Consider the following 25,312-nt stretch of genomic DNA (forward strand, 5'->3'; position numbering starts at 1 on the left):
TCGCCGTGTGAATATGTGTATTAAACCCTGTATGATGTGCTGTACAGTTTATTAAAAGGGACTATTGTAAACTTATGCAAAATGTAACACAGAGAAGATGGAGGTTTTTGGTCCACTGGCTGGCGTGCCGTGACCCGTGTCCTCTAATTTTAGTCCAGAATCATATCCAAAATACAGAACGCTGGGTTCAGTGCTGTGACAGCAACCGACAGCCCGAAAACAGGGGCTGGAGCGATCGACTAGAGAATTTTACAGATATTTTTGTATTGTGATTCCTATGATATATATCGAGAGACTTTCTATTCCTTTGTAAAATACATAAATTATTGTCAACTTTTAATTAAAAAGATCTGTTTTAAACCTTCAAACTGGTTTGGGGTTGAGGGGATGGGGAAGCTGGGCCGTGACACGGGAGATGGCCGGAGGGCTCGGGCGGGGGGCGTTCACCCGGTCCCGGCGGCAGCCAACCCCGCGCTGTCTCTGCCATCGCAGACGCCGGAGATGTCACCTCGCGGTCGTACGTGGGGACGGGCACGGGTGGATGGGCACCGGGAGGGGCGGGGGGTCCTTGGGAGGCTCTTAACGCGGCGCTGGGCTCTCCCGCGGCTGCGGGAGCGCAGCGGCAGCGGGGCAGCGCCGGGCCCATGTCGGGGCGGCAGGAGGAGCCTCTGCCCGCCTGCTTTGCGGGGCTGGGTGCGGGCAGCCCGCGGCCGCGGCAGAAGCGCGGCGGGATGTTCTGCAGCGTGGAGGATGCCTTCGACAACAAGACGCTGAACTTCGCCTCGCTCGCTGCCTCCGGCACAGCAACACCCGTCGGGGGGCACCGCCGCGACACCCACCCGGGACCGAGCCCCGACGCGGGACCGAGCCCCGGCCCCGACCCCGGTTCCGACCCCGGGCCCGGCCCCGCCGCGTCCTCGCTGCCCCCGAGAGCTCCGGCTGCGCTGCCCGACGGCTGCCTGCAGGTAACGGGACTGCGCCGGGACACGGGCCGGGGGCGCCTCGGCGAGCCGGCCTGGCCGAGACCGCGCCGGGAGGGCGAGCGGGGACCCGTGCGGCTGTCCCCCTGCCGTCCTGTCCCATCCCGTCCCGTCCCATCCCGTCCCGCGGAGCTGGGCCATCCCCGCGGGGCGGGTTTGAGCGGGGCACGGGGCGCCATCCTGTCCCCCTGCCGTCCTGTCCCATCCCGTCCCGTCCCATCCCGTCCCGCGGAGCTGGTCCATCCCCGCGGGGCGGGTTTGAGCGGGGCACGGTGCGAGGGCGCCGAGCGGCCGCCTTTCTCCCGGGGGACACGGCTGTGAGCGCCCCGTCGCCCCCGGCCCGCCCGCGGCGGAGGCGGCGGCGATGTCGCAGCCGGGCAGGAAGAGCGTGAGCCGCGCCACGGTGAGGGCTCCCCGCGGGGCGAGGGCTGCGGGACCGCGGGGGCTGCCGGCCGGGGGTCGCTCCGGCCGGCGGAGACGGAGCGGGGCGGGCGGTCTCGCACAGCCGGGGAGCGCCGCGGGCTCCTGCCCGCCCCGGGGTGCCGGTGCCGGCGGTGCCGTTGCCGGCGGTGCCGTTGCCCGGTGGTGCCGTTGCCGCCGGTGCCCCGGGGCCGAGCCCCTGCCCTGTGCCCCTCGCAGCCTGCCCGCTCCGCTCCGCTCCGCTCCTTTGTTGCGCGGCCCGGCCGGAGCCCGGCTGTCCCGGCGCTTTGTCCCGGGGCCGCCCGGGGGACAAAGGCGGGCGGGCTCGGCCGCGGGGCTGCCCCGCCGTGCCCCGGTTCCCTGTGCCGCCGGGGCCGGAGATGTGCTCCGGGCACGCTTTCATCGCGGGATGGGCTTGGCGGCGTGAGAGCATCCCGCAGCCGGGCTCTGCTCCCCGCCTCTGCCCGGGGTCCCCGCCAGCGCTCCCCGGTCCCCCCGCGGCTCCCCCGGCCCCGGCCGCGCTGCGTGGGAGGGGATTCCCTCCTGCCGGCGCTTCCCGGCAGGAGCCGGGAGAAATCCCTCGATTGCGATGCCTGGTGTTTTGTTTTCTCTCCTCTTGCTGGCTCGTGGCAGAACTGCCTTGGGAGAAGCCCGGTGGGTGCGGGAGCCAGGGACCAGCCCCGTTACTGGCTGCGGGAGCGGATCCTGGGTGTGGGGTGGGCATGGGGGGAGGATGAGGGTGAGGACGGGGTGACGATGGGGATGGGGTGAAGATGGGCCCCACAAGGGGAGGGGCAGTCAGGCTCTCCCGTGGGGCAGCAACACTGAGGCTTCTTTTGATTGATGTTATGGGACAAGGGGAAACAATAAGGACAATAAGTCCTTGACAGTTAGGAAAAAAACCAAAACAGTAATGCACTTGTTTATATGCCAGCGATGCTCTTTTAAACAAGCTCCAAAATGTTTCCAGGCAGTTTTGCCTCCGGACCCGGCTCTTTGTGGTGCAGCATCTCCAGGCTGTGCTCCACGTGCTCAGGCGTCCCTCGGCTGGTTTTGTGCCAGGCCATGCTCTTTGTGTTGCCCATTTCAGCACTGGAAATAATTTTTCAAGCAACACCAGAGAGCAGGAAAGGAATCCTCTGAAATTAGGCTGCAGCTCTACATAGACATCAGTGCTGCTGCTTCCTAAATTTTCTAGTTAAAGATTCTGGATGAAGATTCTGCAAATCTGAAAACTGTGCCAGTGTCTGGCTTTGAAGTGAGGCAAGTCCTCGAGGCTTTATCTGCCTCTGCCGAGACTGTGAAAGCGAATGAATGGCAATAAATTACCAGGTTAATGAGATGCACTGAGAAGCCTGTAGCCGGAGCTGAGGCAGGAACACGGCTCAGCCCTTGGAGCTGGGGGTGCCCAGGGCTGCAGGGCTCAGCCATGCACCCCTGGCTCCTGCCACCCTTCACACAGCTGGGCTCCTCCAAATGGCAGTTTCGTATGGTTTGCAAATGTAGTTGTAGAATAGTCTGGATAGTCACTGAACTTGAGTGATTGGAGGGAAAACACTAACCCTAGATTTACTTAAAGCTTGGAATGAGTAAAGTGGAATCCAAACAAAAAAAATATTTTTAAAACTGTGGATTTTTTTTCCCATTAGAGAGACCACATTCTGATCAAAGGAGGAAAAATTGTCAACGATGATCAGTCATTTTATGCAGACATTTATGTGGAGGATGGCTTAATAAAGTAAGTTAAAAATTTATATTTGCTAATGTAATTTCTTAGAATGATGCAATGCCTTGGGATTTGAACAAGGTTCCTTCCCATAATTTTTTTCTTCAAAATCTTTTAGAAAAATGAAGGCAGCATTTCAGAGCAGTGTCAGGAAAGAGCTACACTGGCGTAGCTGCAGCTGGAAAGACTTGCAAAAGCACTGGCAGCCTGGGGAGGAGCAGCAGAGGTTGTTTTGGCATCCTCGCTCCAAAGCTGTTGCCAGTTAAGAGATGCTGCTTTCCTTTGCAGACAAATCGGAGAGCACCTGGTGATTCCCGGCGGCACCAGGACCATCGATGCCCACGGGCAGCTGGTGATGCCGGGCGGCATCGACGTGCACACGCGGCTGCAGGCGCCCGTCATGGGCATGAGCTCGGCCGACGGCTTCGCCCAGGGCACCAAGGCAGCGCTGGCAGGAGGCACCACCATGATCAGTAAGGGGGGGAGCAGTCCCAACAGGCTGCTGCTTTCCAGCAGAACACGCCGGGCCTGGAGTCACTGCAGGGATGTTTGTTTGCCTTCATAGCTCAGACATGTCAAGAATGTCAATGTCAAATCCGAACACCACACAGCTAATTGAAGGTGTTGTGTACTGTGCAGAACCTCCTTCCCTTGCTGCACATGGGTATTAAAAATACACATGTATATTAAAAAAATCTGCTCCTGCCTCACCTCGTCAGAGAGCAAGACAGAAGAACACTTTAAACACTTTTTAATATGTTTTTAACAGCTCTGCAAGTGTGGGGCATTTTTGAGTTTCTCAGCTTTAAGCACAGGCTCTGTTTTTGTGTTAATGTAAAATAATTTTGCTCTGTGTTCTGTTCCTATTCCATTCCCAAGAACCACTGCACTGTGTGACTGCAGGACCAGTCTCAACAGTCCCGGCACAGCTCCCCAGCGAGCCCACGGCCAGTGCTGCAGGGAGGGGAGCAGAGCTGGGGGAAGTGACGGGCAGTGGGGGCTGCCCTTGGGAGCTGCCCCAGAGCAGAATCCTCTGCAGCCCTCACGGTGCTGTGCTGGCTGACAAACATGCCAAAGCCAGCCCTGGGGTTTGCTTGTTGCACTTGTGTCACTGTGTGTGGGAGATCCTTGCCCCGTGTTCCTCTGCAGTGCCGTAATGAGCTGGCCGTGCCGTGGCCGGGGCGCGGTGCCCGGCGTGCCCCTGTCCCTGATGTGTGTGTGTCCCCCCCCTGACACGCGTGTCCCCGCAGTTGACCACGTGTGCCCGGACGCGGGGAGCAGCCTCCTGGCCGCCTACGAGCAGTGGCGCGACTGCGCCGACAGCGAGGCCTGCTGCGACTACAGCCTGAGCGTGGACATCCCGCGCTGGCACGAGAGCCTGAGGGAGGAGCTGGAGGCCCTGGTCAAGGACAAGGGTAAGGAGAGGGACCCGCGGGGTCACTGCAGGGTCCTGGGGTGGCGGTGGCAGCGCCGCTGTCCCCAGCACCCAGCGCTCCTGCCCGTGGAGCTGGGACCTCCCCGTCCTTGGCCATCCAGGATGGAGCTGTGGACGGGGATGTGGGCACCGAGTTCCTGCCATAACATCTGGGTCTGTGCCCTCACCTTTGGGCAGTTGGCAGCATGGTCATGGAAAGGAGTTTTGGAAGCTGAAGGAGTAGGGTTGGCCACCCTGACGTGGGCTGCCAGACGTGCAGGCGAAACGTTCAAAGGAAAACCTCTGAGACAGGGCTCAGAGAAGGAAACTCAGCTTTAAGCACTCCGTAGTGGTTCCGTTGTGCCTGTAACTCCTGTGCATCCCGAGGTATCCCTGGGACATGGCTGGCTGGAAAGCAGGAAAGTAGACCACGGCAGGGATTCATGCATTCATTAATACCTATTGCTGTGTTTGGAGCTACACTTTCCTTCAGATATGCTAATGCAGAGCTAAATGTCTTCAGTGTAATTTGTAGTCTTGCAAGCAAGGGTTTAATTGGCCAATTACCATAGAAATTCACAGTGAATTTCCTATTAAAATGCAGAGTGACTGAAGTAATGGAGCTGTTCCTTGGAACACATATGAAATACAGGTGTAATTTGATCATGGTTTGGTGTTGCTTATTGCCTCTCTCCATACAAAATACAGCAGCAATTCATAGAATCATGGAATGGTTTGGATTGGAAAGGACCTGATCACATTCCCTGCCATGGCAGGGACACCTTCCCCTGTCCCAGCTGCTCCCAGCCCCAGTGTCCAGCCTGGCCTTGGGCACTGCCAGGGATCCAGGGGCAGCCCCAGCTGCTCTGGGCACCCTGTGCCAGGGCCTGCCCACCCTGCCAGGGAACAATTCCTCATTCCCAATATCCCATCCATCCCTGCTCTCTGGCAGTGGGAGCCATTCCCTGTGTCCTGTCCCTCCATGCCCTGTCCTGCCCCTTGTCCAAATTTGAGAATAAGGTGTAGACTGAAGCCACCATTGGAGGAAAACCAGCCTGGGAGTGAGGCAGCTGAGTGTGCATTCAGAGCCAGTCACAGAGGGTACCTAACCCCAAACACGGACCACAAGGGGTTTCATTTTTTGGTTCAAGTGCACCATAAAGTAGGGGTGTATTGTCTTTCACAACTCCCAAGCTTTGGGGTCTGTGGGGACATAAATTTGAGAATAAGGCGTAGACTGAAGCCACCACTGGAGGAAAACCAGCCTGGGAGTGAGGCAGCTGAGTGTGCATTCAGAGCCAGTCACAGAGGGTACCTAACCCCAAACACGGACCACAAGGGGTTTCATTTTTTGGTTCAAGTGCACCATAAAGTAGGGGTGTATTGTCTTTCACAACTCCCAAGCTTTGGGGTCTGTGGGGACATTTCCCACATCAGCCCTTGGCTTTGCTTTGCTTCCAGCACAACCCCCTGGTCCAACCACCCAGCCCACAGCAGGGCAGTGACAAAGGGACCAAGCCACACGTGTCATTTTCTTTTTTCAAGGTGTGAACTCCTTCCTGGTGTTCATGGCTTACAAGGACAAGCTGCAGTGCTCTGATGGCCAGGTAGGACACTGGAACGCAGGGAAAGCCACGGCCTCGCTCCCAGCCAGGTGGGTGGTGGGGGGCTCACCTGGGCACCCGCTGTGTCTCGGCAGATGTACGAGATCTTCTGCACCATTCGGGACCTGGGGGCCATCGCCCAGGTGCACGCGGAGAACGGAGACATCATCGAGGAGGTACCGTGTCCCCTGGGAGCCAGGGGGGACCAGGGCCCTGGGGAGGAGACCCCCTGCCCCTGCCCCTGCCCGGGGGGCTGGAGCCCCAAAGCCTTGCAGGGAACGGGACCCTGTGTAGCAGCAGATGCAGGCAGAGGAACGTGCAGGAGCATCAGGGTGTCCTGTGGAATCATCAGAGTCCTCATGGATCTTCACATGTGCTTGGGTTCCCAAAAAGCACTTTGGGGGCTCCTAAGGGGTGACTGACTGCCTTAAGTGATGCTTTATCCCATTATCTGTCGTGTTTAGGAGTTTGGTTTACTTGCAAAAATCGGGAGGTTTGAGGCTTTTACAGTAATGTCCTTGACACTGGCAGTGTTTAACCCCACCATCAGCACTTGGGAATTCCTTGGTGTTGCAGCCTCTGCTCATGGGCCTTCTTTTTGCTTTTTACCTGTAGAAAAGACAGTCTTGGCTCCAGCGTGGGTCAGATACACAAGTGGAGTTAGACTGGCAGTTCCTTAGGCTCACGGTCACGCCAGCCTTCAGTCTGGTGTGGGAGGAAGGCTGAACTGAAAGCCACATCAAATCCTTCAAATGGGTTTAGTTGAACAAACAGGATAAAGGCTAATTCCCACCTCCTGGGATTTTATCTGGAACCTGTTCCTCAGCTGGCTGTGGAGCCAGGCAGCTCATAGCTGCAGCAGTGTTTCTGCAAGCTGCCAGCGTGGTGACACTTGAGCCCTGGGGACAAACTTGGAGGAGATCTGTGACAAGAACACAGACAGGCAGGCTCTAAGAGCAGGGTCCTTTGAGGATCCGGTGGGATCTGCTCCGTGGTGTTGGATTACATCCCTGCTTTAGTGCCAGCTGCCTGGGAGGTTACATGATACAGAGCAGCAGAGGGACAGGGTGAGGTGTGTGCTGGACATCTGCGTTCAGACGCCATGGGAGTGACCTGGGACATCCCAGAGCTCATCTCAGCATCTGTCACTGCAGGTTCTCTTTCCTCTGTGCCACATGGTGAGGTGCAAAGGGACAGGAGTGTTTGGGAGATGTGGCACTTGCTGCACCCCAATGACAGTCTCACATCCCTGTGCCCATCCCTGCCTCCTGCAGGGGCTCCTGAGCAGCTCCAGCAGGCTCAGGTGGTGGGATCCCTCTCCCTTTGCTGTAGCTGTGCACCAGGGCTGGGGCAGAACCCTGGGTTTGGGGGGTGGGAAGGTCCAGAGGTGCTGCTGGGACACAGCAGCTCCCATGCAGGAGCATTTCTGCAGCACAGGACAGGTGGCCCCGGGGAGTGGGATGTCCCAGGGGAGTGTCCCGTGACCCACCTGCTCGGGTGGGTTCATCACTTGGCCCCTGCCCTCGGGTGGCTCTGGACAAGGTGTGCTGTGTGCCTTGGTGCTCCAGCGGGCTGTGCCCATCACTGACTGCTCTCTCCTTCCTCCTCGCCCCCCAGGAGCAGAAGAAGCTGCTGGAGCTGGGGATCACAGGCCCGGAGGGGCACGTCCTCAGCCGCCCCGAGGAGGTAACGCCGCCAGCCCTCGTGCCAAGCTCCAGGCCTGCCGTGCAGAGGGGCTGGGACACCTGTGTCATGGGACACCCGTGTCCTGGGGCACCTGTGTCATGGGACACCCATGTCCTGGGACACCCGTGTCGTGTTCTTGTGCCCACAGGTGGAGGCAGAGGCCGTGTTCCGTGCCATCACCATCGCCAGGCAGGCCAACTGCCCCCTCTACATCACCAAGGTCATGAGCAGGGGGGCTGCAGATGTCCTGGCTCAGGCCAAGAGGAAAGGTAACACTGGCCTGCACAGCCAAACACTGAACCTCTAAATCCAGCCAGGAATCTCATCTGACTGTGAGGTCTGAGGAGTCCTTATCTCCTGAGCTCCCCCACACTCTGAGGGCGCTGAGGCTTGTGCTGGTTTCCATGGTAGGGTGTGCCAGAGGTAATTGCTTGGAGCTGGGAAGATTGGATGTGTTGGAAACTGTGACACTTCCATCTAGGCAGACACAGCTGAGAAACGGGGAGTAATCCACTTGTGATCGTTTGGTGTGAACTGAACGAAAAACAGATGTGGAGCAAGCTCCAAATTGTGGCTGGGGGTGGAGTGGGAAGGGCTGGGATCAATGCTGTGGGGAGCAGGGTGGAAGGGAGAGCACAGTCACCACTTCCCCCAGCCCGGTGGCTGCCAGACAGACACAGGTTTGCTTTAAAGGAAAGCATGACAGCTCGTAGGAATGTGTGCCTGGTGTAAGGAGAGGACAGGCAGATCCAGGACTTGCTTTGACAGTGTCTCCCAGTCACCTGAGATAATCTAAAGGATTAGCGAGACTCGGAAGTGCTGGCAGTGCTGAAGGAGTGGGAGTGCTGTGTGTGGTTATGGCAGCTGCCCCTGACTGACAGCACCTTGCTGTGCAGGCACCGTGGTGTACGGGGAGCCCATCACGGCCAGCCTGGGCGCCGACGGCTCCCACTACTGGAGCAAAAACTGGGCCAAAGCCGCCGCCTTCGTCACGTCCCCCCCGCTCAGCCCCGACCCCAGCACGCCCGATCACCTCAGCACTCTGCTGGCCAGGTGGGTCCAGTGTCACACCTGGGCAGGTGTCACACCTGCCATTTACAGCGCTGGCCTCGCCCGTGGTGCCCCCACGGTCTGCCCAGCAAGGGGGGCTTCGCTGGCCTGGGGGTGCCATCAGTGCCTCCCTCCCTGAGCCCGCCCTGTCCTTTCCCCAGCGGGGACCTGCAGGTCACTGGCAGCGCCCACTGCACCTTCACCACCGCACAGAAGGCCGTGGGCAAGGACAACTTCACCCTGATCCCCGAGGGCACCAACGGCATCGAGGAGAGGATGTCCATGGTGTGGGAGAAGTGCGTGGTAGGTGCTGCAGGGCAGCTGGACGGGAGCACACGTGAGCTGTGCCTGGGCTCCAGGCTGTCACAGCCTCCTTAGTGCAGACAAGCCAGAGCGGTGACACTGTCTAGACACTGCTGCAGCTTCAGAGAGCTGCTGCCGAGAGACTGAGACACACAAATGCCTTCAAAGGCTGCTGTGCAGGGACCCCCCTCCGCTCTCGCTCAGTCACCAGGGAGTCTCTGCAGCACCTTCTCCCAAGGGTGATGGGGTGCTCCTGTCCCCTCGGGCTCACAGAGCCCTGCGGAGGTGGATGGGGAGAAGGTGTCTCTCCCGTGGGACATGGCTGTGGCCATGCTTCCAGCTGCAGGTCACCCCAGTCTCCGTGTCACCTCAGTGTCTGCCTGGCAGCAGGGCTGTGACCCGAGGCTGGGATCAGTCCGTGTCCCTGCACCCCAGTGCACGCTTCCCTGCCAGCATCCCTGCATGTGGGGGGCTCTATCCTGCATCCCACAGAGCAGATGTCCCTGTGCAGGCTGCAGGAGCTTGGGAGCCAAGCCACCCTGAAACCTCTCTTGGATGGGCTTTGTTCAAAGAGAAACAGTTCTTAAGATGACGAGTGAAGATGGTAAAGAAATAGCACTGTTGGGTTCACTTCCAGTCTTTCTTCAGGGGGCTGTCCTTAACCCTCTTCAGTGATCCTGAGATGCCTGTGCAGGAGTTGGAGCCAACCAGTGAAGGTCTTGTTTTTCAGAGACTTCAACCTTTGGAGTCCAAGGAAAATAAAACCTGTGTCTCATGTCCTTTATCCCACAGGGACAAGGCTCATCCTCACATCCCCCTCCCCTGTAACCACAGCTCTGTGGCAGAGCAGGCCCTCACCCCACATGGGCACGGGCTGGGGGCAGCAGCTCCTCCCAGGGGACAGCCCAGCTCCGGCCGTGGGGAGGGACCGTGCCCACAGCCCGTGTGCACCTGGGATGTTTGCACTCCCCAGGTCCCCGGGAAGATGGATGAGAACGATTTCGTAGCGGTGACCAGCACCAACGCTGCCAAGATCTTCAACTGCTACCCCAGGAAGGGGCGCGTGGCTGTGGGCTCCGACGCAGACCTGGTGCTCTGGAACCCCAAGGCTACGAAAATCATCTCAGCAAAAACCCACCATTTGGTAAAACATATTCTAAATCATTTTCCGGGGCTGGGTTTAGAGTCAGGAGAGATCTGGAAAGCAATGCATGTCCTTAGCTCATTCAGCAGGGGAGGAGTTGTCTGTGTGGGTAAACTGATGAAGGACCTTGCATTTGTTTTTTAAAAAAATAGGAAAATATCCTTTTATTGCTGTAAAGGGTGGGATTGGTACTGAGTGACCACTCCAAGACAGCTGGCATCTTGTAAGGAAATCTTAAGGTCAGTGTATTTGCTGTGGACTAGAAAAATGTAGGTGCTGAACTGAAGTATTGAACCAATGCTGAACTGCAATGTATATTAGTTATAGTTTAATATGTATTGAACTATTGCTATAGTTTAATATACAAGGGTATTAATATTAATACAATAAAAAATTTAAATATTCCGTAAAGAATATATAAATAATATAATCATATAAATAAAATGTAATAAAAGTATTAAACTATTGCTGTAGTTTAATATGATTGGTTTTAAGGTTTATTTTCTCCCTTCCAGTTTGCTTCCCGTTGGAATCTTGTTATTTGAAATATGGGATATGGAGGGTTAGTTAGTTCTGACTGATGGTGCACGAGGAGCAGTGTACAAAAATGGGGAGCATTGTTGGCCTCCTCTTAAATCCTGCAGGCACTGAATATCAGGGTTTGCTTTTTTCAGAACGTGGAGTACAACATATTTGAAGGCACTGAGTGCCACGGGGTCCCAACCGTGGTCATAAGTCAGGGAAGAGTTGTCCTTGAAGACGGAAATCTGTGTGTCGCCCAGGGCTCAGGTCGCTTCATCCCTAGGAAGACATTCCCTGACTTCGTTTATAAAAGGATAAAGGCAAGAAACAGGGTAAGGAGAGTTTTATGTGCCATAATCCTGTGTTTTGATCACAATCTCTCAGCTGTAGTGTATTGGAGCCATTGTGATGGCAAACCTGCGACAGCAGCAGGAATATTATCAATGCCATTCTTTCTGTGTGTTACTGCCTGGCACCTCAGCCAAGAATTCTTAGTATTAGTGCTAATAATGACAGTTTCATTAGCCTATTACAATGTTACAAAGCAAAAATATGACTTCTTTGTATTGATGTAGAGGGAGGAATTCCTCTCTTACCTGTGCTAGGGAAGTTTCTGTTGCTGTATTCCCAGTGTCTGCTCTGCAGCCTTTGGAGGGTAAGGGATGTACATCCCTTTGGTACTGGAATACAGCAAGATAAATCCTCCTGCGTGCTGGCACAGCTCTTTAAAGAGACACAAAGACATGCAAATATGTAAAGAGCTTCTTAACAGCTCTGTCCTCCTTCCCTTTTCCTGTGCTATTGCAGACGCTGTAATTCTGCGTGCTACACAAAGGCAGAGCAGCAATCAGTAACTCAAATTAACTGCAGAGGCAGGAGCCTTGACTCTGGAGTGCCTCAGGGTGTCTGGGGTGCCTGGAGGGCAGGATGGGGCGTGCCAGCTCCCTGCAGGGTGGGAATGGGACCCAGAGAAGGTGTAGATGCCCCATCCCTGGAGGTGCCCGAGGCCAGGTTGAAAGTCCTTTTAAGACCATCAATTCCAGTCATTCTCCCAGGCCACTACTGCCCCATGTCCCCAAGAGCCACGTCCACACGGTTTTGAAATCCTTCTGGGGATGGGGAGTCCAGCCCTGCCCTGGGCAGCTGTGCCCGGGCTGGGCAGCTGTGCCCAGGCTGGGCAGCTGTGCCAGGGCTGGGCAGCCCTTTCCACGGAGAAATGTTCCCGTATCCAGCCTGACTCTCCCCTGGCACGGCTGGAGGCCGTTGCCCCGGGCCCGTCGGCCGTGCCCGGCCCTGGCTGACCCTGTGCTCCCTGTGCAGCTGGCCGAGGTGCACGGCGTGCCCCGGGGGATGTACGACGGGCCGGTGCACGAGGTGCCGGCGAGCGTCAAGGCGGCGGCGCCCGGCACGGCCTCGCGCGCGGCGCCCTGCGCCGGCAAAGCCGCGGCGCCGCCCGTGCGCAACCTGCACCAGTCCGGCTTCAGCCTGTCCGGTACGTGGGGCCCGCGGGGAGGGCTGGGTGGGGGCAGTGCCCGGGCCACGCTGGCCAGGAGGAGCTGCAGCTGTGTCCTGTGGCTGCGGCCAGGGGACCAAGCGCAGCGCAGAGAGCTCTAGAATGTTCTGTGGTATTTATGTCAATGCACAGAGCCTGTTTGGGGGCTCTGCTCCCAGGAGCCAGAGCAGGCAGTGATTCAGCATCATTCGTTCTGCAGAAACCTGCCCAGCAGCTGTCGGGAGCTTGGAAAGCCAATGCTCTGCCCTAAAACCACTTCCATAATGGTTTTTTAGCTGGCTGGATCACATGGGTCCCATATTGTTTGATAAATGTTACCAGTCCCCACATTTTATTATATACAAAATTTATTTCTAGGAAAGCCACTTATAAATCTTCCAGAAAGAAACAATGAAAAATTAAATTCAGGCAAATATAGCCATTCCAAACCGTGCCACGCTCATAGAGTGTCCAAAATGACATATAATGAAATTATTAGTATTTCCTGAGGAAATGTTTTGTGGCATTTAAGCAGTGGGAGTGCCCCGCTCTCTGCTCTCCCCAGGGTCACAGGCGGATGACCACATTGCCCGGCGCACGGCGCAGAAGATCATGGCCCCTCCGGGCGGGAGGTCCAACATCACCTCGCTGTCCTGACGCTGTCCCCGCGCCGGGACGGGGCCGCGCTCGCCAGCCCCTCCCTCGTAGGTAGAAAGTAGAGTGATCCCCGAGGTAGCGCTCCCCCCTGGGTTCTCTGTCCGTGTTCCTCCGCTAGCTGCTAGGAAAGCCCTTCCCCGTGCATGCGGCACCGCCACGTCCCCAGGGCTGCGCGGCCAGCCGGGCCCCTGCGGCCGGCGTGGGCATGAAGGCACATCCAGGCTGGATCACGCTCTTTTCCGGCAGCGTCCGCTGCCCGCTCTCCTCAAAGGACTTCCAACAGATGAGCACTTCCGTGGTTTCCAGCCAGAGCCCTCCGCCCTGGCCGAGCTCCCAGAGCCACCCCCAGACCGTGTGTGCCCCGGTGGGCACAGCTCAGGGCCGAGTCCAGCCCCGTGTCCTGGGCAGAGTGGTGCTGGCCCTCCAGGAGCCGGCCATGCCGTGGGCTGGTGTCCTTCTGTCAGCCTTGTTTGTTAAAGATCATTTATACGGTTTTTCAATAACTGAATACCCAATACCAGGGCTCGTTTGGAGGCCAGGTGCATGCAGCACACTTTTTTATAAAGATTATTCTAGCCCAGTTATTATATTTAAAGGTGTGTACACAGAGTGAATCTCTGGCTGCAGAGCCATGCATGTACCTCCAGGAATGGCTTTCCGTTCCTGCCTGCTCCTTGCTTGGAATAAACTTGGTTGGAAACCATGAAATGGTGGATCCACCCGAGTCCATTTTGTTGTTTTCTTCCTTTTCTTCTGGGTGAGGCTTCACCATCCCCTCCTGACTTGCAGGTTCCCGTGCCCCCCTTGAGGGGCTCGTGGTGGCAGTGTGGGCAGATCCCACCCTTCTCCTCAGCGTGCTCGGGGCTGTGCAGCCCCTGCCCCGTGGTTTGCAGATGAGCCCAGCTCCAGGAGTGGGGCTGGCTCCCCCTCGGCCCACGCTGGTTCTGCTGCTGGTGAGACATCATGGCATGTCCATGAGACACTGGCTTCCCGTGGACACTGCCAGGCCTGGGGCTCCAGCTCTGTCTGAGAAAGGGAGCAGGGGTTGTGGTGGGATCTGATTTGTGAGTGGGGGCTGGAGCCACACATATGGCAGCTCCAGATACATTAATCCATTAATTAGGAATGAACCCACAAATGTAAACCGGGGAGGGATTTAATTTTTTTGCTGGGGGTTTTTTGCTTTTTTTTGATTATCTGATATGACCTACATTTCACAGCTTAATGCTGCAGTAATTTCTGTGTTAAGCATATGGGAATGTATTTGTTTGGATGTTTTAGATGTAATTTTAATTTTAATTTAATTAATTTCATTTGTTGATTTTCTGATTTTCCCTGAAATTGCACCAATGCAATTAACATTTAGTGGAAGGTGTCCCTGCCATGGCAGGGGGTGGAATGAGTTGAGCTGTAGGGTCCCTTCCAACCCAAGCTATTTATGATTCTATGATCTCTTTTCATCCTGAATAGAGCTGAAATTACAGCAGTGGGAAATCCGTAAGGAATGGGAAAGATAGAAGTCACAGTCTGATGGCAGTGACCTCCCCATCACCCCAACATCCATGGGGTGACAGGGACACCCCAGCACCCCAAGCTGGTAAACACTTGGCAAAGGAAGTTCTGAGGTCCCCGTGCTGCAAATGTCCCTTTTGGCACAGTTTCTGGTTCGTGCCAGGCCCCCATGGCCAGGGAGGACCCAGCAGAGTCACTGCTGCCTCTCCCTCATCACCCAGTTGAGGTCCCTCCACGCTCTGTGCCAGCCGTTCCCTTGGGGAGGGAGGGTTGGCATTCATTCCCTCTGTCAGGGAGCTGCCCCGGGCTCTCCCAGCGCAGGGATCAGAGCCAGCAGCGTCCCTGCAGCTCCGCGGTGCCAGGAGAGGCTGAGCCCCTCAGCCGCCTGCCAGTGGAGCCTGCAGGAGCCATCCCCTGTGGCACCCACACGGTGTCTGGCCCTAATTCCTTGGGACAGCTTTCCTGCAGGCTCTGGGGCAGGGACACGGCGCAGACGCTCCGTGCCCTTGGCTGACGGCGCAGCCCGGGCCCTGCAGCACCACGGCCACCAGCGGGGAGCCCCGGGTCCCCAGGTGTGCCTGGAGTGGGGATGGGCCCCCGATTCCCTCAGGGCACCAGTGCTCCTCAGGGATGGACCCCCAGTTCCCTCAGGGCAGCAGTGCTCCTCAGGGATGGACCCCCAGTTCCCTCAGGACAGCAGTGCTCCTCAGGGAGCAAATGAGCTGGCAGGCAGGCACTGAACACCGTGCTTATCCCTGGTTTTCCATGCTCACTGTGTCTCTTTATTTTTATTTTGCATGGCTCCCCACTGCCACAGGGCAGGGTCAGGCCCTGGCCCAGGGTGCCCAGAGCAGCTGTGGCTGCCCCTGGATCCCTGCAGTGTGTAAAGCCAGGCTGGACTCTTGCCTGGCCTTGGAGCACCCTGGGACACTGGAAGGTGTCCCTGCCCGTGGCAGGGTGGAACAAGCTGTAATGTCCCTTGTCACAGAGCAGACCATTCTGGAATTCTGTGGTTCTGCATTTCCCTCACATCCAGCACCCTGATCAGCAGCAGGATCAATTGCAGCAGGTAAGAAAGACAAAGCTGGTTGATGAGCGTCGTTTGTCCCTGGCAAATTGCAGCTGCCACGGTTTAGGGTTTAGGCACAGTGGCGATGGCTCAGGGATGGCAGGCACCGAGCTCTCCTGGCTGCTGTGGGCATTTCTGAGCTCTCCTGGCTGCTGTGGGCATTTCTGAGCTCTCCTGAATGCTGTGGGCATTTCTGAGCTCTCCTGGCTGCTGTGGGCATTTCTGAGCTCTCCTGGCTGCTGTGAGCGTTTCCTCACCTCATCTTCCCCCCTTTTCCCCTGCCGTGTTTTCAGGGCTGTGCGTGGGAAGCTGCCCTCGCTCTGTGACCCTCACCTGTCCCCTGCCGTGCACAGCCCGGCTCGGTGGTGCCCCCGGTCCCTCGGGAACACCCAGCAGGGTGCAGAAGGGACGAGCCCATGCTCAGACGTGGATCAGCTCAGCCTGCACTGCTCCTTTGAAGTGAGCAGCAGCTCTGGGAGCTGCGTCTGTGCTGCAGCCAGCCGAGCAGCACGTTACAAGCATGACAAGACAAATCATTCCCGCACTGAGGGGGATCAAAGAGCAAAAGCGGAGACCTCCTGACACTTCCAGGGGTGCTTCTATTGAGGTTAAGATACAAAACCCGGGGCTGTGCGGGAAACACCAAAGCCCTGTGAGCCGTGGCTGTCCTGCCCTGGGTGCCGCAGCGAGGTCGGGGTCCTGCCCCTGCCTGCCCCACCCTGGTGCCCCCAGCACGGCTGGCAGCGGGGCTGGAGTGGGCACAGCTGTGCCAGGCCAGCGTTCAGACACCTCCGTGCTTTCGTGCATCAATACCCTGGAAATTACACCAAATCCTTGGCAATGTTAAAAATACACATTTATTACTCCACGTGTGCAATGGCGCTATTCCGACGGTATCTGCAAAAACACAACCTCGTCATAAAATTAAATATTCTGTGATGTGGTAAAATTGTCATGCAAGAAAACTACGGGAATGTATCAACATAAAATACAAAGATATATTTACATATATCTGCACTGAAATAATTTTTAAAAATACCCTCCCAAGGCAGCAGGATTTCAGTCCAGGGTCAAGTCCATATTACTAATATTTTTGCTATTATTTTATTACTCTTAGACTCTTTTTGGCAAGCTCTGGAGTAATAGAGAATTGGCAACAGAAGAAACATCAGGACCTGACCTGCCATTTGTCTTATGCACCAAATTCCCAGTGAAGGCTGTGGAATTCAATGCAAACACTTAAAAATATGCAACTTTGCAAAACTTCATAACACAACAGAGATAAGAAAACAGTCTCATGGCAAGTGATTAAAGGAGAATAATTTATAGGTGCTGTAGACTTTTCACAGCAGATAATGGCACACACTGTATAAATCTGTCATACAAAAAAATACAGGTATTTAAATATTTATGTACAGAAAATTCCTGTGTTCTGGCTGTAGTGGAGGTGCAGCCCAGAGCTGTTAGTGACACCTTCCAAGCTGGGACGTGGGAGCAGGGCTCTGTCACGACTTCACTGTGAGGTTTGCTCAGCAGCAGCAGCAGCCAGGGCTCAGCCAGAGCAGGGGCACCACCATGGGCACCACGCCCATCCTTTGTCCCCATCCCCAGCCCAGCCTGTGCCAGCAGCCAGGGAGTGGCACAAGGGAGGAGAGAGGATCAAACGCCCAGGACTGCCTTGTGGATGGGGTGAGCTGGACATGGGACACCCTGGCAGGAGCCACAGAGATGTGTAGGGCCAACAGGACCGAGCTGGGCTCAGCTGGCACTGCCTCCTCACAGGGACACAGCAGTGGGGACACAAGAGGGGCCCAGAGTGGGGCACGGGGGGCAGGAGGCCCCAGAGCACTGAAACCCTCCACAGGGGCTCTGACAGTAACACTGAGCTGTTTCCTATCACTTGTCCCTTTTCCAATTGCTCTTTTCATGCCATTTCTTGTCCAGGGACTGACTGCAAACAGGTATCAATGAAACCTTGTCCCCTGTGGGCTCTGGTGAGGTTATGCCCAAATATTATTTAAGACCAAAACCAAGCACTTGAGTGATTTGTCCATGGTTCTCTCCCACACAGCACAGTGACCCCACAGCTCTGTCTGCTGCTGCTCTCAGGGATTCAGGTTCAACAGTGCCCCAGCACATCCCTGGAGATGCACTGCAGGATTCCAGGGGTGGCAGGACCCACCCAGAGTGTTTCCCCTGGGAAGGAGCCATTCCCTGGCACCCCCCCAGAAGCCCTCCTGGTTTCTGCCAGGTGCTGCTGAGCTGCTTTGCACAATGCACTGGAGGAGTGCTGCAGGGGGAGCAGGTGACTGACAGAGAGGGCTTGGGCTGAGAAACCTCAGTTTCAGAAGCAAGCCAGCTCCTTCCACACACACCGACCCTCACTGCAGGGCCCACTGGTCTCTTGTCCTAAGGAAAGTAATGAAAACATCAATTACACACGTCCTGGAACTGCCAACACCTCTCCTGGCCTGAGAGCTTCTGGCTGAAGAGGATGTATCTTCATCACTCATCTGTGGGATGGTTTGGTCAAAAAATCAGCACCGCTCCTCGTCATTCCAATAGTCCAAAATTTTGCTGTTATTTACAGGAACTTTCTAAATAATGCAATGGAATTCACTGTAAAACCCCACTCACACTGCTGGAGTAAATCACCTGTAATACATAACTCCTGAATAAATACATGGTTTGAGCCTCATCTGCTGTGGCAGGACAGAGCTGGTGCTCCAGCTGAGATGTGGGATGGAGACACAAGGTGAGCACAGAGCCCCGGGGAGAGGACCAGGCTGCCCGTGTGGAGCAGGGCTGCTCAGCACACAAAGGTGAGCTCTGGCAGGTGAGAAAAGGTAATCAGGCCTCCCTGGTAGCCAGCAAAGAGACTGGAAGTTACTGGGGGCAGGGAGGGCAGGTTCCCCCAGCACTGCCTGGGATCAGAGCCAGGGTAGCACCCTCCTGCAGCTGGGAGAAGGAGCAGGAGGACACAATGATTTCAGCCCTCACTCAATCACTGGCCACAGCCCCTGAGCCATCGTTAACACAGCTCCTAACGAGGCACGGGGTGTGCAGGACCCATGGCTGACACCAGGAACCCCGGGCCTGACAGCAGCTCCTGGTTCTGCCCTGAAAATAACCATGCCACTGGACCCAGAGCTTCAGCTCCCCTCCTCCTGCACGCCCTTAAAGGCTTCCATGAAAACACATCCCTGCACAAGTGGAGCCACACACTGATTCCCACATAAAACTGTGGGAGACACACGTGCCATGTCCTTGCCTGTGGAAGATCATTTTGTACCATTCTGCCTTTCTGGTTTGTTCATGGAAACAAAAACTGCAGCAAAACTGGTCCTGCCAGAATGTGATCTGTCAGAAACATCTCCCATCCATTTCTGCATCAGGAATAGCCAGCAGGGATGCAAACACTGCAGCCTCCCAGCGTCTGGCAGCAAACAGCTGCTGGTGGTTTGATGGTGCCTGTGGTGCCACCACGCACCTGGAGCAGTCGTGTGGCACTGCAGGGCTCACAGGGTTCAGCCACAGCAACCAAACCCCCCTGCAGCAGCTTCAACAACTAATACAGTGAAGGCCCCTGGAACAAGAAAGGCTCCCACAGCTGGAGCAAGGGAAGATTTCCCGTCTTATTAAGAAGTTAAGACAGGTATTGGCAAATTATATACAGTACTTGTACTTTACACTGAAAATAAAGTAAATCGAAGGTGAAGGGTGTTTCATAACCAAGCAGCCTTGCAAGGCCACCCGCTCTGCCTCCAACCAAACCTCACCTGTGATAAACTGTGTCCTCTGAACCTGGGCACATGGGGGCAGACCCTCCAACCCACCCCACTGCTCCTCACTGCCTGCAGCAGCCACATCAAGGAAGAAAACATTTTAAATGTTCTGCATCTCAAATATGCATTGAACCATTACCCAGCCCCTGCAGAATCCACGGAGTGCACAAAAACATTTATTTGCCTTGAATCGGGAAAGGAACTGACAGGTGACACAGGGACAAGGAGGTGCCTGGGACATCCTTGTGCTGCAGGACCCAAGCAGCTGGAGGCTCCCGGGAGCTGGTGCCAGAGAGCCCCTGGTTTGCACAGGGACTGCCCATCCCCAGAGCAGCATTTGTGAACAGGAGCGCCAGAGTGGAGCCCACATCGCCTCTCTGGCCTCGCTCCCTGCTCCGTGTCTCCCTGCTCCTGGTCTCTCCTGTGGGACCCAAGGACATGGCTTCATTCCCTGTCCTCTCACTGCATTAAAAACGTGTAGATCAGCAACCTGACGTTAAAACAGAAAGACTAAATAAGTTGATCTCCTCCCCTGACAAGTTGCATAGGCCGCATCTTCCCCGACAGGCAGCCATGGTGCCGGCCTGGCGATCCACGGCCGGGGCAGTCCTGTGGGAACTCTGCTTGCTCCAGCTCTCAGGGGGAGCTGGGCTGGTGATCCACGGCCGGGGCAGTCCTGTGGGAACTCTGCTTGCTCCAGCTCTCAGGGAGAGCTGGGCTGGCGATCCACAGCCGGGGCAGTCCTGTGGGAACTCTGCTTGCTCCAGCTCTCAGGGGGAGCTGGGCTGGTGATCCACGGCCGGGGCAGTCCTGTGGGAACTCTGCTTGCTCCAGCTCTCAGGGGGAGCTGGGCTGGTGATCCACGGCCGGGGCAGTCCTGTGGGAACTCTGCTTGCTCCAGGGGAGCTGGCCTGGCCTAGCTGCTGCCCGAGGAGCACACGGAGCTGCACATGTGCAGGGGCTCGGCCTCGGCCTCCTCGGCGGTCTCGGAGGCAGACACAGAGTCGCTGGGCGGCTCTTGGCTCTTCTTTAGCCTGTGGGAGTGGAGGACAGGAGTCACGGAGCTGTCCCCCAGCACACACCCCAGCAGCGGGCGTGGGGTCTGCCCATTCCCTGCTGAGAGTGCCTACGGCAGAGCCACGCAGAACGAGTCCTCCCAGAGCCACAAACGGGTCATGACGGAGCCCAGCGCATCAGCAAACCACACTGAACTGCTCTGAAACCCCAAAACAGCCTGCAAGGCTTCAGCCCACCCAGACCTTGGCCATGAGCACCCACAGCTCAGCCAGGCTCCTGCCAGCCCCTCCTCCACGGAGCCTGCCTCACGCTCTGCTCACGGAGTGGGAACTCTGCTTGCTCCAGCTCTCAGGGGGAGCTGGGCTGGTGATCCACGGCCGGGGCAGTCCTGTGGGAACTCTGCTTGCTCCAGCTCTCAGGGAGAGCTGGGCTGGCGATCCACAGCCGGGGCAGTCCTGTGGGAACTCTGCTTGCTCCAGCTCTCAGGGAGAGCTGGGCTGGCGATCCACAGCCGGGGCAGTCCTGTGGGAACTCTGCTTGCTCCAGGGGAGCTGGCCTGGCCTAGCTGCTGCCCGAGGAGCACACGGAGCTGCACATGTGCAGGGGCTCGGCCTCGGCCTCCTCGGCGGTCTCGGAGGCAGACACAGAGTCGCTGGGCGGCTCTTGGCTCTTCTTTAGCCTGTGGGAGTGGAGGACAGGAGTCACGGAGCTGTCCCCCAGCACACACCCCAGCAGCGGGCGTGGGGTCTGCCCATTCCCTGCTGAGAGTGCCTACGGCAGAGCCACGCAGAACGAGTCCTCCCAGAGCCACAAACGGGTCATGACGGAGCCCAGCGCATCAGCAAACCACACTGAACTGCTCTGAAACCCCAAAACAGCCTGCAAGGCTTCAGCCCACCCAGACCTTGGCCATGAGCACCCACAGCTCAGCCAGGCTCCTGCCAGCCCCTCCTCCACGGAGCCTGCCTCACGCTCTGCTCACGGACCAGAGAGCCCCAACCTGGGGAAACAGCGGCTTTAACCCAGCACTTTCACTGCCTGCTTATTCCCACCAGGGACTTTTCCAGCCTGAATGATCCTGTCAATCTATTCTATGTGCTAAAGATCTCCACAATCATTGAGTCCAACCTTCCTCACCTTCATTTCCCAAAACATCATCTGCTAAAAGCAGGATGGGTGAGGAGGTGCCACGGGGGAGCAGAGGCAGTGTCACACACACATGTTAAATCCCAGAAGACTCTCTAGAGCATATTTTATGTAATGGCAGTTAATAATCCTTGATCTTGCCTGGTTTGTGGCTAGAGCCATCTTTCATACACAGGCAGACCTGAGCTGACACCAGTCACCTGGGGCTAAGCCAGCAGCAAGGTGCTCCTGGCTGTCAGGCACTGGCACTGATTCCTAAGGAAAGTCAGAAAAAGGAGTATTTTTCCCTAAAAAAAGCACCCCACACACTCACTTCTCTCTGTTGAAGATGACAAAGTCCTGCTGGATGGCTTCAAGGCATTCCTGGAGATAGTCATTTTCCTATTGAAGAAAAACAAAACATGCATAAGCAGCCCCATTTGCATCTCGTTGCTGCCCGCAGCCCCCAGCACTCCCAGCTGTGGGCAGGAGCCTCCAGCTGTGGGCAGGAGCCCCCACCCCCCTGAACCTCAGCCCAACAGCTGGAGGCAGCAGGGCTGGTGGCCATGTGGATTGCACCAGGGGCTGGTGCCATCCGTGGCAGCAGTTTTCCATAAAACACAGATCACTCCGTTCCTGACACAAACATAACTGGTTTCTCCATGTATCCTGTATTTTGGGAGTGCTGTCAGCCCAAAGGAAGCTCAGGCAGTGTGGGGGGAGCCAGCACACAGCCCATGTGTGGGAGTCCCTGCCAGGGCACACAGGGAGCTGCTGCCTCGTGCCCAGCCCGGGGCTGTGCAGGGACACAGGCTGAACACACTGGGCTGCCCAGACTCTGCTGCTCATCTCACTTTCCACAGTACCCACTACTGCAAAAGTTTGGTCAGACTTCCATAAGAGGAATATGTGGCTGTTGAAACAGCTCCACGGGCAAATGTTTTCATCCAAATAAACCCATGGCTCCCAGAGCACGGCTGTAACAGCTGCAACACCCGCCCAGATCCAGCCTTTTCCCAGCTGCATGTTACCCCAGGGAGCACATACAGACTGGGAGCTGTCTTTGCTGTTATCCCTTGACTTGTTCTTTGCGAGCCTCTTCTTCTTCTTGTGCAGGGGCCTCGACTCCAGAATCATCTCCTCCAGCTCGAAGGTGGGGTCACAGTGCAGGCGGCCCTTCTGCCGGGACACAGGACACCACTCACGTCAGGCACAGCACACTCAGAAAGCTCTTCCCCCTCAGGAAACCTCTGTCCTCACACACAGTGGCTCCTGCGGCGAGAGGAGCAGCCCTGCTCCCTGCTCGGGACGGGACAGGGTCCCTACTCACGTTGGGGACGAAGGCTGGCTCCACGCGCTTCTCGCTCACGTCGCTCCACACCACGCCCGAGAGCTGAGCCGAGGCCTGGATGTGCGCCAGGCAGGAGAAGCGATGCTCGGGGTTCACTGTCAGCAGCTGGGGAGGGAAAAGCATCGCTGACACAGCGCTGGAGAGAAGAGCATTCCTGCCAGAGGAGGGAGGCAAGGCAGCCAGCAGCAGCCTGCCTGGGCCAGCTGCAGGGCTCAGCCTTTCTGCTGGGGGGAATAGATAACTTACTGCAGGAAAAACACCCAAGAAAATGTTCTGCAGGTACCCCGGCGCTCTGGGGGGACACGGGGGTCCCCTCCCGGCTGAGGGGGCTGCTGGCACATGCCTGCTGAGGGGCTGGATTCCCTGGAAGCCCGGCTGCCCAGCAGATGGCAATGCAAATCCGCCGAATGCGCCGTCGCAGCCTCTGCCAGCAACTCCTCATTAAGCTGAATCTAATTATGCAAATTGCCCACCCAACATTAACTCGTATCAGAGGCACTTATTTGCTGTCGGCACCGGCTGTATCTTTCCTACAGCAAACTCACCAGCTACTTTTCAGATTTCTTAAGGAAGCTAAAGCTAAACCAGTGGCCCCAACACATCCCAGCCTTCTCCAGCAGCAGCACAAGGAAAGCAGCAGAGCATTCCACAGAGCTGGAACTCCCAGCAGCTCTCACAACCCCGTCAGACCCTTCAGCCCCAAAGAAGGAGCAAGAGGGAGCAGCCAGTGCTGCAGTGCAGCTCCACCTCAGCTGCCATCCCAGCCAGAGGTGCTGCCTTTCCAGGTGACACTGACCATGGAGAGGATGGGATGCTAGAAGGCACAATTCTAGCCCAGCTGGGAATCTGTCACACCAAAACCAGCCTTTTTGCTTCCCTTCCTATCAAACATCATGCATCTTATTACAGGGATCATAAACACACAACACATATAATTAATCATAGAGTCCCAGACTGGATTGGGACCAGTGCCACACCCCTGCCATAGCATAGACCTTCCCCTGTCCCAGCTGCTCCCAGAGGCACAATTCTAGCCCAGCTGGGAATCTGTCACACCAAAACCAGCCTTTTTGCTTCCCTTCCTATCAAACATCATGCATCTTATTACAGGGATCATAAACACACAACACATATAATTAATCATAGAGTCCCAGACTGGATTGGGACCAGTGCCACACCCCTGCCATAGCCTAGACCTTCCCCTGTCCCACCTGCTCCCAGCCCCAGTGTCCAGCCTGGCCTTGGGCACTGCCCGGGATCCAGGGGCAGCCCCAGCTGCTCTGGGCACCCTGTGCCAGGGCCTGCCCACCCTGCCAGGAACAATTCCCAATATCCCATCCATCTCTGCCCTCTGGCAGTGGGAGCCATTCCCTGTGTCCTGTCCCTCCATCCCTTGTCCCCAGTCCCTCTCCAGCTTCTCCTGGAGCCCCTTCAGGCCCTGGCAGGGGCTTTAAGGTCTGTCTGGAGCTTCTCTTCTCAAGGCTTAACATCCCAAACTCTCCCAGCCTGTCTGTTGTATATTATTATTATTACTCTTATTATTCATTGTTTATTAACACGCTGATAATTTTCCAGCTAGTCCTGCCTGCCCAGAAGCTGCCATCCAACCCAAACCCACCCCAGAAGGACAATGCATCCAACAATCCCTCCAGCTCCACCCCAGAAGGGCCATTCACCTTCCGCAGCAGCGCGACCATTTCCTTGGACCAGGCTGAGGAGTACTGGACGCTGACGGTGCTGAAGAGCTGCACCAGAGACTCCACGGGGTTGTTGGAGTGGATGTCGTACGGCCTCTGGGGACAAGAGCACACAGGTGAGGATGCCCTGTCCCTCCGGGCCGGCCGGAGCACGCGGTCGGAGGGCCGGGACGGCCGGAGCCCTACCCAGCCCCGCAGCAGCTCGTAGGCCATGATTCCCAGAGACCACCAGTCCACCTCGAAGGAATAGCCCGTGCCGCCGCTCAGGAAGGAATGGAAAATCTCCGGGGCTGAGCAGAAAGGCATAACACACAACAGGTTATTTGTTGTTCTCCACTCCAGCAGCTCATATAAGTCAGTGTGCAATGCTTAGGGTGATCTTTCTGCACGGCTGCCCCAGGGCAGGCTGTGTGAGGCAGGGGAGCAGCAGCCGTGTGCCGGCCCTCACTGGGAACTGGGATGTCAGCACCCGCAGGGACAGCCCTCCCAGCACAGGACAGCACAACCACGGGGCTCCAGGAGACACCAAGTGCAAGGAGCCAGAGAGGGATGGGGAGCGCAGGAGGAGCGGGCTGGATGGGATGAGGAGGGCAGGGAGGGATGGAGGGGAGTGGACAGGATGCAGTGCAGAGGGCAGGACAGGATGGGATGGGATGGGGTGACATGCCAGCCCCGATGCCTTCACACTGGGAGCTCCCCTTCTCAAACAATCGGGCTCTGCTGAACCCCTTGGACACGAGCACCAGTGTCCTAAATGA

The 25,312-nt window shown here is 56.7% G+C and overlaps 2 protein-coding genes across 5 annotated transcripts in view; one reads left to right on the forward strand and one right to left on the reverse strand.

The window, feature by feature from the left end:
- Positions 1-644: 644 nt before the first annotated feature.
- Positions 645-12,998, forward strand: DPYSL4 (dihydropyrimidinase like 4). 2 transcript variants are annotated; one of them, XM_041400153.1, is made up of 14 exons: positions 645-965; positions 3,050-3,138; positions 3,415-3,599; positions 4,377-4,541; positions 6,086-6,147; positions 6,240-6,320; positions 7,762-7,830; positions 7,979-8,099; positions 8,727-8,883; positions 9,042-9,183; positions 10,157-10,327; positions 11,002-11,181; positions 12,170-12,341; positions 12,907-12,998. In XM_041400153.1, the coding sequence occupies exons 1-14, from the start codon at positions 645-647 to the stop codon at positions 12,996-12,998; spliced, it is 2,007 nt and encodes a 668-aa protein (XP_041256087.1). The 2 variants fall into 2 exon arrangements, with proteins under 2 accessions (XP_041256087.1, XP_041256088.1); XM_041400154.1 differs by lacking the exon at positions 645-965 and adding an exon at positions 1,345-1,383.
- Positions 12,999-16,416: 3,418 nt separating this feature from the next.
- Positions 16,417-25,312, reverse strand: part of STK32C (serine/threonine kinase 32C) — a 69,113-nt gene continuing 60,217 nt past the window's right edge. For 2 of the 3 annotated variants that reach the window (XM_041400164.1, XM_041400165.1), the window contains exons 7-12: positions 24,741-24,844; positions 24,534-24,650; positions 22,837-22,962; positions 22,554-22,685; positions 21,841-21,908; positions 20,737-21,060 (exon numbers count right to left, since the gene is read on the reverse strand). In XM_041400164.1, the coding sequence (XP_041256098.1) occupies positions 20,943-21,060; positions 21,841-21,908; positions 22,554-22,685; positions 22,837-22,962; positions 24,534-24,650; positions 24,741-24,844 (665 nt within the window). In that variant the 3' untranslated portion in view covers positions 20,737-20,942. Of the gene's footprint in view, positions 20,350-20,736; positions 21,061-21,840; positions 21,909-22,553; positions 22,686-22,836; positions 22,963-24,533; positions 24,651-24,740; positions 24,845-25,312 lie in introns of those variants that run through there. The other variant, XM_041400166.1, reaches the window with a different exon arrangement.

Source organism: Onychostruthus taczanowskii, unplaced genomic scaffold, assembly GCF_017590055.1.
Source record: "Onychostruthus taczanowskii isolate IOZ18803 unplaced genomic scaffold, ASM1759005v1 scaffold173, whole genome shotgun sequence".
In the NCBI taxonomy this organism is placed as follows: Eukaryota; Metazoa; Chordata; class Aves; order Passeriformes; family Passeridae; genus Onychostruthus; species Onychostruthus taczanowskii.